The sequence below is a fragment of the Octopus bimaculoides genome, chromosome 9 (assembly GCF_001194135.2).
Source record: "Octopus bimaculoides isolate UCB-OBI-ISO-001 chromosome 9, ASM119413v2, whole genome shotgun sequence".
NCBI lineage: Eukaryota > Metazoa > Mollusca > Cephalopoda > Octopoda > Octopodidae > Octopus > Octopus bimaculoides.
The window spans coordinates 72044649-72061016 of record NC_068989.1 but is presented as its reverse complement, the minus strand read 5'-3'; the positions used below and the strand labels follow the sequence as shown (position 1 = coordinate 72061016).

Below are 16368 nucleotides of genomic sequence, written 5' to 3'. Positions count from 1 at the left end.
AGAGAGAGAGAGAGAGAGAGAGAGAGAGATTGTATTTATAGTGATAGATTTTATTTTGAATTTAACTTTCACAGATTGCTTTACGACATGAAGATGGCAATGATGGTTTTGAAATCAGCCAAATGGGAAGCCTTCGGTAAGTGAAGTGACTAGTGCTTTTTTCTTCTTTTTTTTAAACACTTCATAAGCTTTTATAAAATCATGACTAAATTAAGAGTAATTTTAAACATTTTAACAAATGCATGCATATTGCCCTCATTATCGTTTTGACATCCAATTTTCCATGCTTGCTTGGATCAGGCTGGATTTGTTGAGGCAGATTTTATATGGAAGAATGCCCTTCCTGTTGCCAACCCTCACCTGTTTCCAAGCAAGACAATATTTCCCCTTTGTGTAACACACTTCCATAAAAGACTAAACACAATAGATACTTGTTTACAACTATTATGTGATGTCAAGACAAATAGACTCAAATACATATATTCATATATATATGTACAACAGGCTTCTTTTAGTTTCCGTCTACCAAATCCACTGACAATGCTTTGGCTAGCCCAGGGTTATAGATGAAGACATTAGCCCAAGATGCCATGCAGTGAAACTGAACCTAAACCCTTGTGGTTGAGAAACAAACTTCTTCACCACACAGCCATACCAGCATGGATTTCTATATATTCATTTACTTTGTGTTGGTTTCATTTATTCTGTGCTCACCTTCAATTTTAAACCATCCATAATGAATAATGAATAACGTACCTTTCTGAATTGAAAAATAAATTCTTAGGATTAATCAGTTTTGGAGGTTCAAAATAAAAGATTTTTGTTATTGATCAAACATTTAATGTTAACTTTGTGAAATAACTAGTACAACTTCATTTCTTTCAAACCAGGATGTTTTATTTATTATATCCTTTTACTGGTTCTAGCAATCAGGTTACAACCATGCTGTCACACAACCTTAAAATTATTTAATTTCTTTTTCTTATAGATTAAATTGTCTTTGCTGGATCAATTTTAACTTGCTTTTTTTTCAATATGAACATTTAGACTTGTACCAAGAGTTCCATGTGAAGAAGAACGAAAGAGCCGCAGATATGCAAAATATAAGAGCCCAAGGTTTGCCCCACCTGAGTCTACTTTGAGTAAAATGAAAGGTGCTGAAGAGTATAAGGAAAAGAAAATGAAAGAGATGCAGTAAGTATTTCAAATTTTGTTTCAACTGCACATATATAAAGAGTACAAATTAAATATACTGCGTTCTGAAGACTGCTCTGTAGATGTAATTATTTTCTTCAATGTTTTTAATATGATTGAATTGAATCTGGCACAGAACTAAGACAATAATGTTTATTACTCAATATTAGATACAACCAATTTTTTTGTGGCTTTCATTGAAGCATAAAAGAAATTTACTGCTGATTATATAATGGTAGTCTCTCAAGTAGTGAAGGTGCACCACTTATTGGTTGAAGGTATTCAGTTCACAATCATAAGGTCATGAGTTTAATGCCCGGTGATGCATTGTGTCCTTGAGCAAGACACTTTATTTCATATTGCTCCCGTCCACTCAGCTGGCAAAAATGAGTAGTACCTGTAATTCAAAGGGCCAGCCTTCTCACATTCTGTGTCATGCTGAATCTCCCTGAGGACTATGTTAAGGGTACACTTGTCAGTGGAGTGCTCAACCATTTGCATGTGAATTTCATGAGCAGGCTGTTCCATTGAATTAGATCAACTGGAACCCTCATTGTCATAACCGATGGAGTGTCAGTCTCTCAAGTCTGAGAGAAAGATGGTTCTGCAGTTTCTTGCTGAACAAACAACCTGCAGAGATGATTTGTTTGTTGTTATTAAATGTTTGTGCTGCACATTAGATCACTCCCTTCGTCCAATCAATGTTACTTGTACGCATGCATGGCGTGCCACATGTCAGATGTGAAAGTGATTGCAGAGCAACTCGAGATGAAGAACACAACGCACTGCCAGGTCTCACAATCATGAGTGCAACACCCTAACCACTAGGCCCCGTTCCCTTACTGATTATATATATCAGTGGTAAATGCTTGATCAAGAATTTCTCAAAAATACCCAGCTTCATACAATGAGATTATCTTGCTAAGATTCCTTACCATGACCAATAAATTCTCTGGAGTTTAGCTATAGTAGAACCATTTTATTATCAAGCAAACTTGATTCTTGCAAGAAAAGATCAGGTTTAAACCAATCAGCTATGAATCAGGTGTCCATTTCAAAGCAATGATTTATTTATTATTATGGTCACCATGATTTAACTTCTGTCTTCTGTGCTGGCTTGGGTTAAATGGTTCAACAGGATCCAATAAGTTATCTGTGTCAAACTTCATTGTCTGCTTTGGCATGGTTTCTGTGATTAGATATCCTATAGAATGCTAACCACTTTGCAGAGTGTACTGGATGCTTTTTATCATGATACCAGCACTAGTCAGGTTACCATGTAACATGCAAAGCAACATGAAAAATGTAGATATTTCTCATCAGATTTTTCCATCACTTTTACCTATAATTTCAATTAATCTGTTCTTAAATTTTAAAATAAGATAAAAACTGTATACACTATGAACTGATTGATCAACTTTATTGATTTAAAGGAATTAAAGTTATTCTTTTACTTTCTTTGACTTGTTTCAGTCATTTGACTGTGACCATGCTGGAGCACTGCCTTAGATTATGCTGATTCTTTTTTTTTTTCCTCCTACTAATTTATCACTTTTGTCTTCCAACACAGAAACATCCGTATTGTACCTGAAGATGCTCCTGATGAGGACTTAGTTTCTATTTACCGAAACAAGAAACAGAAGGAGAAAGAAATGATAAACAGCCAACAGAAGAAACGGCAGACTGTTGAACAGAAAGCATCAATATGTAAGTGTTGTTGTGTCAAAGAATGGCAATTCTTTTTCTAATTGGCTGAGTATTTTTTCTGAATTATTTTAATCATCACCAAAAAAGGAAAAGAAAAAAAAGGGAAAAAAACAAGGAGCTGGTTTATAATTTTAATCTACAGTACTTAACTACTTCACATACAAGCAACAAATATGGAATGCAAATTCTTTAAGATTTGTATGTTAGTGTATATTTATATAAATATAAATGTGTGTGTTCAGCTTATAAGAACTAATATATACTCTCTTTGTAATATTGCATTTTCTTTTATTTGCTTTTAACACAATGTATTATGAATCTTGCTTCTTGCAAAAAGAATGCAACTTTATGGAACTTTATAAGTATTAGGACAGAATTTTGTTTAAGAATATCTCTTAATCAGTTAATCTGCTAGTATTCTGTAATATGCAAAAGGAGAGTGGGGATTTCCTCAATTATAATATTTTTCATTGGTAAACAATATATGGCCTCTTACTGCAGAAATATCTTTTTCTATTGATATTTCCTGACTACATTTGTTCTTGTTAGCATAGCAACTATTTGATGTATAAAGTGGATGAACAATATAGAATTATTGGTTCTCCTTTTCCGAATTCAGTACCATGTTTCATCTGAAATACACTGCCTTTCTTTCAATTAATTTTTAAAATCATGAAGAATTTAGTAAAATAACTTTGTCTTTATAAATATGAAATTTTAACAGAACATCTTAATATAAATCACTTTAAAACGGGAAGTTTGTGTCATAGAAATAGGTTGTCTCTGGCAGATTGGTATTACAAGGGTTAATGATATATTATTCTTTCCTCTCTGCAGTGAGGCAATTTTGCACAAATTCTTGTTGTTTGGTTCCATTTGCAAATTTTATGATGTTTTACCAACAAGAACATCTATAAAGTTTGTTCAGCTGAATAATTTTCTTTACATCTTCATAGATGAGACTAAAACTAGTCATAAATTCTTAGGATAGCATCCACAATATAAAACAGAATGCCACTTGACATGCTTACCCCACAATTACTCATTGATTAGTGATGTCAGACCGATTTGAAACACATCTTGTATGTGAACTTGAACCTAGCAACTTCTGTGCTGATAAGTCTATCCAAATAGACTTGACTGGTACTACTCAACCTGAACAGCAGGCATTTTAGTGAAATCTGTCTGCTATTCTGATTAACAGTCTGAGTTATCCCAATCTGATTTGATAACATGTCCATATTATTGACTCCATTTGACTTGAAAATATGTCCATATTAATGATTCAATTTTCATATCAAATCCTTTGTGGTTAACTATGTAAAAAATGACATACATTTACTTAATTAAATACATTGATATTCATATAAATATTATATTCATATAAATTATTGTGTAATAGAAATTTCACTGTTATCCAACATTTGGTCATAATCAGACCTTAAAAAAAGTGAGGGCTTAGCAATCTGCCACCATAAACAAAACTAAGCCAAGTAGAAATAATTTTAATCAAATCTTTCTCCTGTTGGAGCGCATGTGTTGGAAGCAGATTCTTTTCATTGAGCTTTACATATTTCTTATTGCATTTACTGATATGTTTATTATGTTAGCATCGAAAGTGTGTCTTTGTCTTAGAGTTTAATTTCAGTCCCTGTTGGTGTCTCTGTTTTAAAGACATATTTGATAGCTGTCAAATATGTCTTTGAATTCTAAGTGTGAAATTAACATTTTAATTTATGTTGTTGACTATTACTGGTCTTGATTGATTTTCGCTTTTCTTTGTGCTATTACTACTTGTGACTAAAAAAAAAAACGTGTGAACAATTAAAACGGATTAGAAATATAATCTGAGAAACTGAGAAGTCAGAATAGTATATATTTCAGTAGTATGTTAAGTAGGTGGGAATTGCTCTATATACACTTTTGGAAAGTAAACCTATTTATGATTTTAGTTTGGTTCTTGATTGAATGACTTTGATATGTCTTCTTAATTCTACATGAGTACTTTTGGCCATAAGTACAAGGTGTATTAGTTTCAGGGGTCAAAGGTATACAATTATTATTGCATATCTTTGCATGTGTTTATATGCAATGCTAAAAATAGCAACTAAATCACTTTCAAATCGCAGCAAGAAAAGGATGGACACTGTCTAAGGACATGCTTTATTAGGTCTGACCTAGGAGCTAAACATCACAATCGTCATCTATCATCTAATTTCCTTTCAATTTCCTCTGTTTAGCACACATAACATTTCTGTAAACTGGCAGTTATGAGAATATTCTTCTATAGTGGCTCATGTTATTTTACGAGCAATCTTTCTTTAAAATATCCAAGCTATTCGCATAATATTATGAAAATATTATGTTAATAGCTCTGCTAATATTAGGAATAGTATTTCATATTATTAAAAAATAGTTATACTGTGATCTTTTAAATGTCTGATCTATCTCATGTATTATAATTATGAGCTTTAGAAATTAAAAGCATTATTATGAAGCTGATTCTAATAAACAATTATTAACAAAGCTATGGGTTTTATATATATATATAGTGGGGAGTATGCAAAGGCTTGGATTTGCTTTTCTTCTTATGTCAGTGAATGATGCTATCTCAGAAGTAATGTGATCTCTAGTTCCTAAAGGGAAAATATTAGTCCTAATGGGGATCAAGGTGAAAATAAGTAATTTATAAACCCTTAATTTTAAACCTTGTACCGATAACTTAACTGTTTTGTTAACATATTCTTGTCGAAATACTCTGCCTTTATTTAAATTAATTTTGAAAATAATGAAGAACTCAATAAATAACTGTCATTATTGAGCTGATGTTTGGAACATAAATTGTCACAAAATGTTGATGGAATGTTTTATAATCTAGATCACTTTAAACAGGAAGGTTGTGTCATAGAATCAGAGGTAGTCATGGGTGGACTGGTATTAAAAGGGTTAATCTAAATTAAAAGGTTGGTGGTTACAGATTACATTTATTTTGCAAAAAGGTCAGTAAATGTCAACGATATTTTCTTCATATTATTCTCGAATTGACTTCTTGGAAATGGAGTTTGGTAGGGAGGTTATTTTCATTTGCTTTTTTTTTTTCATGTCTTTTTTTTTTTTTAAATGTGTGTGTATGTATGTGTATAAATTTGAATAACACAACTCTCAGCTAACTATCTGAATTGTTTACTGTTTGCGTTTGTGTTTGTGTGTGCTTTTACTGCTAACTCTACGTGCCTACTGTTTGATATGCAGATCTCAATGCGCAGCAAAAACGGCAAGAGCGAAGACAGCATCAGCGCTCTCTTATAAAAGAACAAGAAGTAAAGAAAGACACTCCTGCCAAAACATGGCTAAATTCCTTAATTCGTAAATTTTCCACTTCTGCTCCCTCACCACCATGTGAGGAGACGAGCAGTGATCGATCAGTGTCTCAAAATAACCTTAGTAATCCCCAGTGTGTGGATGGTAAGATATCAGTATGCTTATACCGTACCAACTGCCTTTGCCTGCAACTAATTAAAGATTAACAGTGTTGTTATTTATTTATGTATATATATATATTTACGGATAAATATGCATTTTTTTTAATTGTCATATATCCATTAGTAGTCTGCATAGTTTAACCCAGTCTGTTTTATACAACCACACACATTTATATATAAACTATCATTTATTTGATTATATGTCATTTTCTGTAAAATTATATTAACTTTTTGCACCAGAATGTTAGCTTTTTTTTTACTTGATTGCACCATTATTACTATTATGTTGAAAGCAGTGAGTATAGTTGATATTATGCCATTATAATAAATACATTATAGTTGCACAGATATTATTTTAGTTTCTAGTGGTCCCTAGTTAACAATTAAAAAGATGTACCTGAATAAGTTTAATCTGTATTCATTGAGAGCCTCCTCAATTTCAAGTTAGAGAGCATTTTTCAGTAATTAATTTTAAAAAAATGTTTTTTTATAATACTTTACTACTTACTTACCTATCTCATTTTAAATATTTTATGTTTCCTACTACTACTACTAATAATAATATAGCCTATTTCTTAAAACAAGAATTTAGTCATTATGTCAGATACCAACCAACCAACCAGCCACACAGAGTTATATATACTTGAAACACATGGAAATTGCTACTTAGAAAAACTATTTATATTGTAATAAGACTAAAGGAAATGGACTAATATAGAAGACAAAAGTGAAGCAAATCACTGCAAGAAAGAGGTGGGAGTTTGTGTCAAGACAGAGTAGCTCCTCCACAATATACTATTTATTCATTGTGAATGACAACTATCATCATTGTCATTATACGTCTGTGTTTTGGTATTGATGTGGGTTGGACAGGTCTCAGTGCATCTGATCACAATCTGAGTATATTTTATCCTTGTGTCACCCCCCCCCCTTTCACTATCACCATCACCACTAGAATGGTTGTTTGTAGCAGGACTAAACTGTCCCCTTCTACTCTGTATCCGATATTATTCAGAGTTACCGCTTTCTTGAATGGGTTGCCTATACTGCAGTTTCCCAAGTCCATATTGTTGCTAATAATCGTTTCAAGTTTTGGCACAAGGCTAGTAGTCTTGTGGGGAAGGGGCAAGCTGATTACACCAACCCAAGTACTTGACTGGTACAGTACTGAGCAAAAGTCTTCGGCCACTTTAAACTATTGTAAATTTCTACTAATTGTCAACTTATAAGTAGATGTTTTGCATTGCGTTCTTTACAAAATGAAACATTGGCCCTGTTAGAGTCATATCCATACCTAATCCTTATATTTTGTAGTAAGGGTTCTGAATAAGAGGGGAAGGTTTTCGGCCACCTTACATTAACCAGTCAAGATACAGTGTTTTAAAAGAGAAAAATGTCTATAATGAAAATTTATTACATAGTGTTCATTTCAAGAACACTATGTAATATTGTTAATATTTCGTGTGGCTTCCCTTTGCTTGAATAATCACTTCAATGCGCCTGAGAAAAGATGCATACAAATCCTTCACCATCTTCACAGGTATGAGAAGCGATTCACTGTGGCCGAGCTCCCACAACTCTTCAAGATTGCATGGATTCTTCAATTTTGTCCACATTTGCTCAATGATATTTAAGTCAAGGTTGTGAGCTAGCCAATCTTTCAATATGGTAACACCTTCATCAGCCAAACTTTGCTGTGTTGTGTGCAGTCTGTGGCATGGAGCTCTGTTATGCTGAAAAATCTCACCTTCATTCAAGTCTGGTATCAAATTGACCTTCAGTAATTGGATGTATTTAGCACTGTTCAAGTTACCATCAATTTTAACCAACTTTCTTGAACCAGAGGTCTCAGATGGACTGACAGAATTTTGTGTTTATTATTATAGAAATATAAAAGCTATTATGTCTTTTATTTTACATTGCTCAACATTGCTAGAGAATTATTTATCATTAATGATTAATTAACAAAATGTATGATTATTGGCTTAAATTTCATATTTTTTCCATCAAATTGGAAGGTAAAAAAGTAGTTAACTTCAGTTTTTGCTAGTTTATCATTTAACTATTAAAAACTATTTTGATCATATGAGGCTTAGAACAAATGAAAGAATATAGCATACATATCAAGTTATTGCATTCACAGCATTTTAAATCATATTGTGGCAATATGAATTTGATAGGAAGTACATCAAAGGAATCATTCATTTTAATGCATACTTATCAACTATGTTTTGGTATTTTATATTCTGTTGGTAAATATTATTTCTGTGTATTTCCTTTATTCTTTCTCTGCATGAAAGCAAATAGAATGCTTGGAACATTGTGTATTAACATCGAAAACAAATCTGTGTAAATTTATTAACATTTTGTAGTTTAATAGATTGAATTCATTATATAAAATATGAAACTTATGAAAGTAAATTTCATAATCACAGGCTTAAGTTTTCTTTTGTTACTATCCTCTAATCATCCTAAATCACTGGGTAATCACTGAAATTCAAGAAGATTGATGGTGGTTTATCTCTTTGCATGAATTAGTGTAATATATATAGAGAGAGATAGATACATGATACAATTAAGAAGATGAAAAGTGAATGTAGCACATCTTTATTGTTAGGTGCAATTGTTTCTGTACCACTATATTTCTAACATCATTGCATGTAAATGATTTCATGATGTGAAAAATTATATAGTATCTGTGGTTGATTATGTTGGAGTAGCACTTTGTCAGAGTGAAATCAAAACATGCTCTCTTATATTGTGTGACAGACAAGCATTATGTTGCTTAAATTGGAAGTGTAGGTATTTATTTTTGAAATGCGAATGTTTGATGTGACATGCTCACTCAAACAAATAACTGACAAAAGCAATTGATAGAAGTAATAGTTGCTTGAACCAACAATTAGTCAAATTGTAGCAAATATTAAAATCAGGTTATATGGTTACATTGATATGTTTTATTAAAGTGTTTTAAAAAATTAGTTTATATATAAGTGCATGTGTCTGTCGTGTTTATGTTTACAGTAGAAAAACTGATGTTTTTACACTATACATATAAACCGGACAGACACACATATTTTCATGCAGGCACCCAAAATGTGAGAATGTATGTTGCATAAATATTTTAATAAAACAAAATTTTATTATAATAAATATACTTTAACCTTTTCCTTTAACCTATTTTCCATATATTGAATCAACTTTTACTTCCATTAGTTTTTTTCAAGCAGCAATTTTTGATCAATGTATTTCAATAAACTGACACCAAATCTTTATTTTCTACCCTTTGGAGGAGACTTCCTGAAGCTTTATATGTTCTATCTTTTTATGAAACACAGTCATGTCTCCAGTTTTACATATATCTTATAAAGTAGTGTTGCAGAAAATACTCAAGTTTGAAAATGAGTATTGAGCAAGCAAAAAGGAATGTTGAAGGGAGATACTAAAAATTTACCTGGAAATAAGCCAAGGACATAACTTATAAATCAGATAAAAACTATGAGAATTAGCATTTAAATTTAAAAATATTTACACAATGTAAACTATTTAATAAGTTTATCCAATTTTTCCCTACAATTTAAATAAATAACTACAGTTTTGATTTTTGGTGATAAAGGAAATTTGTTTTATTATGATTATATTACTGTACCAATTTATCATAAAATTATACCAATGACAAACCATCACTTAGATGCCATAAAACATTCTATCTAAATTTTTTCTTCTCCTTAAGTGGAAAGTTGTATGCTTAAAAATTAAGATACAATAAACTATTTGACTGCTAAATCTAACTGTGAAGTTAGTGAGAATGTGAAGTTTCCTTCAGTAAAACGCCACAATGGATTTTTTTATGGTTTCATGACTTAGTATTTATATATTTATAATTTGGAAGATTTTCTAGGAATATGAGGGAATAAATTTAATTTTCACAAAAGAATTTTATACAGTTTTGCAAAAGATATTTGAAGTTTGATTATTTTGTGAATGCTATCTAATTTCCATATGCTTTATGTTTTTTATATTTTTTTCTTTTTCTATTTTTCAGTGAACTCTTTTATTGAGCAAGACAAGAAAGAAAATTTGTCACCTTTACAAAAATGGCGTGAGTCGAAAATGGGTGGTTTTACTCCAAATGCAGAGGAAGAGATTGATCCAGAAACTTGGAGAAACTCTATCAATATCCAAGCTGAAGAGCGTCCAGAGAAACAAGATGTTCCTGAAATGCCGAACAAACAATGGGCTACAGTTCACAAGAAGCCTGCAGAACCTGAACCAGAGCAGGAGAAAGCCATAAATAGTATTCGGGATCGATTCCAAGTGAAGACAGGTGAAGCGAAACCATCAATTGAGGTTACAGCACCCCAGGGTGATGTGAGTGGGTTTATTAGTAAAATGAAGGAGGATTTGAACCAAAAGTCAATGGCAAAACTACAAGAACCACCGAAAGATGTTCCAAAAGCTGAAGTTAAGAAATCTGAAGGTGATCTAGAATGGGAGAAGATTAGTAAGCGACTCAGTCGTCCCTTGAAGATTAAAAACATGGACTTCACTGACCTACATCCTGACGATGACACTGACATATTCGCTACTCCCATGCCTGGTTTCGGTGCTGTTCCTCCACCTCCACCACCACCTGGAGGGTTACCCCCACCACCTCCACCGCCACCCGGCGGGCCCCCGCCGCCACCCCCACCTCCTGGTGGTCATGGGCCACCACCCCCGCCTCCTATACCTGGAGCTCCACCTCCACCACCCCCCTTTGGAAGACCTGGCATCCCAATGCCACCTTCAGCACTTCTAGCTCCTTCCCCACCTCCTCCAAGCATTAAGAAAAACAAAAAGACCTTGAAGCTTCACTGGAGACCATTGCAAGGCAATGTGCCTCCACACCCTGTTACCAAAGGAGAGACAATTTGGAACAAATTAGCGCCAGTCAAAATAGATACCCAGAAGTTAGAACATTTATTTGAATCTAGAACGAATGATCTGAAACAAAAGGTGAAAATTGGATATTACAATATTTTCCTTCTATTCTTTCTAGAGTCTGAATTTCTGTTGAGAAATTATATTTTATTTGATTTTTTGATTAATCTTAATTTTGCTCTGATTTTTGCTTCCAGCTGGCAGAAAATACCCTTTTCATATATGATTTGTTTTATAATATTCAGTACAAGCTACAGGCAGGAAGAGGGAAAGGCTTGTTTGCTGTGAGAGTAGTCTCTGTAAGATTTATTTATGTATGCAGGCATGGCTGTCTTTAGTATTTCTAACTGCTTGGTTCCTGGTTCAATCCCACAATGCAGTACTTTGAGGCAAGTGTCTTCTACCATAACCTCAAAGTGGCCCATCCATTGTGTGACAAAAGTGGCCAAAGTTCATTTATACATAATTTGTGTGAATGTGTGCATGTATATATGAATAAGTATGTATTTGTATGTATGTATATGTACACATATATGTACATGTGTACCTGCATATGTATGTGTGTGTGTTATGTATATGAGGGGGAGAAAGAGAGAGAGACATTGTTTTCAGTACAGAAGTTACAAAACCCGTTATGTTCTAACAAAAATACGCAAGTATTTTTGTCTGATCAGATTGGCTCCTTTTATGCCAATGTCTACTTTGTATTTCATATCTTAAGAGCTTCAATGAAACCAGTACCATAAAAACTACTGGGGTCAGTGTAATCCACTTAAACCCTTGACAGTGGGGCCCAGCATGGCTGTTGTCCAATGACTTAAGCCAGTCATAGAAAATTTAAAGAAGTCAAAATTTTAATTCCATGTAAAATTAATATGAATTACTTCTTAAGGTAGATTTCAGTATTTTATCTTTTATATGGTTCAGTCATTTGGACTGTGGTCATGCTGGTGCACTGCCTTGAAGTGTTTTGTTGAACAAATCAACCCTAGTACTTATTTTTTAAGTCTGCTACTTATTTTATCAATCTCTTTTGCTAAACCGCTACATTACAAGAACATAAATAATAAATGAACACCTGTTATCAAGCAGTAGTGAAAAACAGATGGAAACACACACATAAACATGTATATAATGGGTTTCCACATAGTTTCCATTTATCAGATTCAGTCACAAGGTATTGGTCAGTATTAGAGGACATTTGCTCAAGGTGCCACTTTGTGGAACTGAACCTGGAACCATGTGGTTGCAAAGCAAGCTTCTTCACCACACAGCCATTCCTGTGCCTATAATATTGAAAATTTATTTTAATTAATGAAATGGTTTACCTTTTCTTGTAAAAGAGCTTCATTATCATAACCATCCCCAACTCCAAATTCTTCCTAAGTTTTGCAATCTGCTAAGAGAGTTTCAATATTATTGTTGTTTAGTCATAAGTCACCATTCCAGCCATGACCATCCTATTTATTTTCATTTTCAGTTAGTGGTGATTCTTTTTGTTCTTTTTTTAAGATAGATACAATTTGTTTGCTATTTCTAGTAGTTTGAACAACTACATAAAGATTCCATCATTAGTAGTGCATACAGTATACAGCCATAGATCCCTCAACAAAGACTGTATTCCTTTTAAAATAGGGACCATGATTTATTTTAGGAGTCATAATGATAAAGGCGGAGTGGTTGCATCTAAAACATTGATGAGAGGAAGGAAGTTCATGTTAATATCTATGTCGTGGATGCTGGGATTTATGAATGCTTTCAAAGCATTCAACTACCTGTCTCTGTGTTATATATCTATTTAAACACAGCTGACAAGACACCATAGCAACAACAACAAACTCTTGTATTCTGCAAGCAGCTCGTAAGTTCTCTGCTAGAGAATTTAACCATTCTGTTGATTGCTTTGACCCATAAAGATTACAGAAATAGATCAAGTGTCATTGATGTACATTCTTCTATTCTGTTCTATGGTCTTTATTATCTCTTGTCCATTTTATAGTCTCCTCTTGAGTTTTTTTATTTCTCCATCCCTTGTACAACTAGCTGTTCTCATTCAGGACTTAACTAGTTTTTCTGTCTACTGCTTTAGATAGAAGAGGTTTGTTACTCTCCCCTAAAATGCATGTCTGCACACTGGCTGGAATTTAGAATAAAAATGACAAATGTCAACTTCATTTCAAATTGTGTCATAATAGAATATTTCTCAGTTGAAAAAAATGCCAGAATAAGCTCAAAATATATTAATATATGTGGTAATTAACAATTCTTTTTCATTGCTTAATTTCAGATGAGTACGAAATAATTTTGATTTAACCTTTCATAAAATGTTTGCTATGTTTTTATTATGCATACCACTACCTCTGTCCTTAAAATTTCAGAACAGAGTTTGATATTTTCATAGTGTTTTATATAGTTGCCAGGACTTTTAGTTATGTGTGTTTTATTTCTACTGAATATCATTGCATTTTGCACATGAACAAGAGAGCAAAATAGTTAATTGTCTTTAGAAGAGGATATGTTGAATATTTCTTTGTGAAATTAAGAAACTTTACTTGCATAACATATAGATGATATTATTATTATTATTATTATTATTATTATTATTATTATTTAATAAAAAAATTTTAAAAAAAGGCAGCAAGCTGGCAGAACTCTGAGCAGAATTTCTTCCATCTCCCTATTCTGAGTTCAAATTCCACCACGATTGACTTTGCCTTTGATCCTTTCAGGGTCAATAAAATAAGTACCAGTTGAGTACTGAGGTTGATGTAATTGGCTTACACCCTTCCCTGAAATTGCTGGCCTTGTGCCAACATTTGAAATCATTATTATTATTATTAAGGCAAAGGCAGTAAGCTATCAGAATCATTAGCACATCAGACGAAATGTTTAGCAGCACATTTCTTCTAGTTCTACTACATTCTAGGTTCAAAACCTGCTGAGGTCAACTTTGCTTTGCATCCTTTCAGTATTAAAAAAATAAAGTACCAGTCAAGTATTGGGGGTCAACATAATTGACTTGCTTCCTCCCCTCAAAACTTATGGCCTTGTGCTAAAATTTGAAGCCATTTGGGTGGCAAGCTGTTAGAATAATTAGCACACTGGACAAAATACTTAGCAGCATTTCTTCTAGCTCTTTATATTCTGAGTTCAAATCATGCTGAGGTCAACTTTACCTTTCATCCTTTCAAGGTTGACTAAACAAAGTACCAGTCAAGTACTGGGCTCAGTATAATTGACTTACCCTCTCTCATCAAAACTGCTGTCCTTGTTTGAAAATTAGAAACCATTATTATTATTATTATCCTTGTTAGAAGGCGGTGAGCTGGCAGAACCATTAGCGCACTGGAAGAAATGCTTAGTGGTATTTCGCCAGTCGCTGTATAGAGTTTAAATTCTGCCAAGGTCATCTTTGCCTTTTGTCTTTTCAGGCTCGATAAATTAGGTACCAGTTAAACTCTGGGTTGATATAATAGACTAGTCCCTTTCCCCAAAATTTCAGGCCTTGTGCCTATAGTAGAAAAGATTATTATCCTTGTTAGAATTAGAAGTTCTTAGATAACTGAGTCTGTGGTTTCATTTTGATTCCAAATTGTAAGTCCTTCATTTCTATTGTTACTTCCTTTTGAAATTTGTGTTAACTACCATTTCCTTAAAATTCCTGTTTCACACCTAAAAAAACAGAAATGAAGTCCTATGGAAATAAGAGAAATAATCTTCATCTTTACACTATATACCAGCAAATTACATGTTACTTTCTGCTTAGTTCTCTGTTCTCTCACAAACTAATTTCCTCATTCTTTTATTTTTTTTATTTTTTAACATATTATTTTACTTGATAAATGAAACGATAACTTATCCACTTAATCATTATAATCCCTCAGGTGTTAGGCTTAATGTTGCAAGTGCTACTAAATTGTAAAATTTTCCATGTAGAAAAAATACATCCTAGTCTGAATTTTTATATTTCTTGACATTAATTCTACACCAGAACTATTCTTTCTTACGCACACACACACACACACACACACACACACACACACACACAATCTGAGAAGTGATTGTTTTTTGAGAATAATATAGCAACCTAGCAAAAGCAATTTGTTTTCTAATTAGGTAGATCACAATGCTCTGAGGCAGGAATTTCTCCAACAGGATTAAGAATAACATATCACACATTTGATGTGTAGTCTAATGATTTGTATGAATATTTTATTCAGCTGTATTTTACACTAGGCTCAATTAGAAAAAAAAAACTGCACAGGTTAAATGGCCATCTAGCATTTCCTACATGCATTAATTCTTAGCATCCATATATTTCCTACTGAAGTAAATGTGTCTAATGCATTTTTATATCACAAACTATTACTATTTGCTGTTGGTTAACCTTACAGAACCACATAGAAATTATAGAAATACTCATTTTCTTTTTCAGATACCTACATTCTACTTATTGATTTTATGCTTTCCTGAAATACTTTTTAATTTCAGAATTATAATGAATCAAATTAATTCACTTTACTATAAAAATATTTTTTTGTTTTTAACAATGCATTTTATTTAAAGTGTTCTACATTAAAAACATTTCTCTATACTTTATTCTAATTTTTTTTTCAGCAGTGTTATCTTTGTTAACTAGTGTTATTTTTTTCTCTTACATAGAATATATATCTTTCTTTCTGCTATCTTAGAGTCTAACAACTAGATATATTTATTTTATTTTATTACAGTCAAGAGCTTTCCATTTATCTCAAGAGTAAACAATGGGGGAGATATCAATTATAATGCTAAATTTTTTTTCTCTTGCATGTGACTAAATATTTTATTATACCAGATGTGTTATTATGACTTAAAATGTGGAACCTTATCTGGCAAAATCATTAGGACATCAGAAAAAGTTCCCACCACTCCTTATTTATAGCTCTTTAGGTTCTAAGTTCAAATTTTACCATGGTCAAGATAAAGTACCAGTCAAATACTGGGGTTAACATTATAAACCCTCTTCCATTTTGTACATACATATCTCTCTCTCTCTCTCTCTCTCTCTCTCTCTCTCTCTCTC

At 32.7% G+C, this 16368-nt stretch overlaps 1 protein-coding gene across 1 annotated transcript in view; it reads left to right on the top strand.

Annotated features, from left to right (window-relative positions):
- Positions 1-16368, top strand: part of LOC106868745 (FH1/FH2 domain-containing protein 3) — a 139937-nt gene that overhangs the window by 89293 nt on the left and 34276 nt on the right. Inside the window, exons 11-15 of the mRNA XM_052970925.1 lie at positions 75-136; positions 1048-1194; positions 2765-2901; positions 6154-6426; positions 10429-11381. Coding sequence (XP_052826885.1) covers positions 75-136; positions 1048-1194; positions 2765-2901; positions 6154-6426; positions 10429-11381 — 1572 coding nt within the window. The remainder of the gene's footprint in view (positions 1-74; positions 137-1047; positions 1195-2764; positions 2902-6153; positions 6427-10428; positions 11382-16368) is intronic.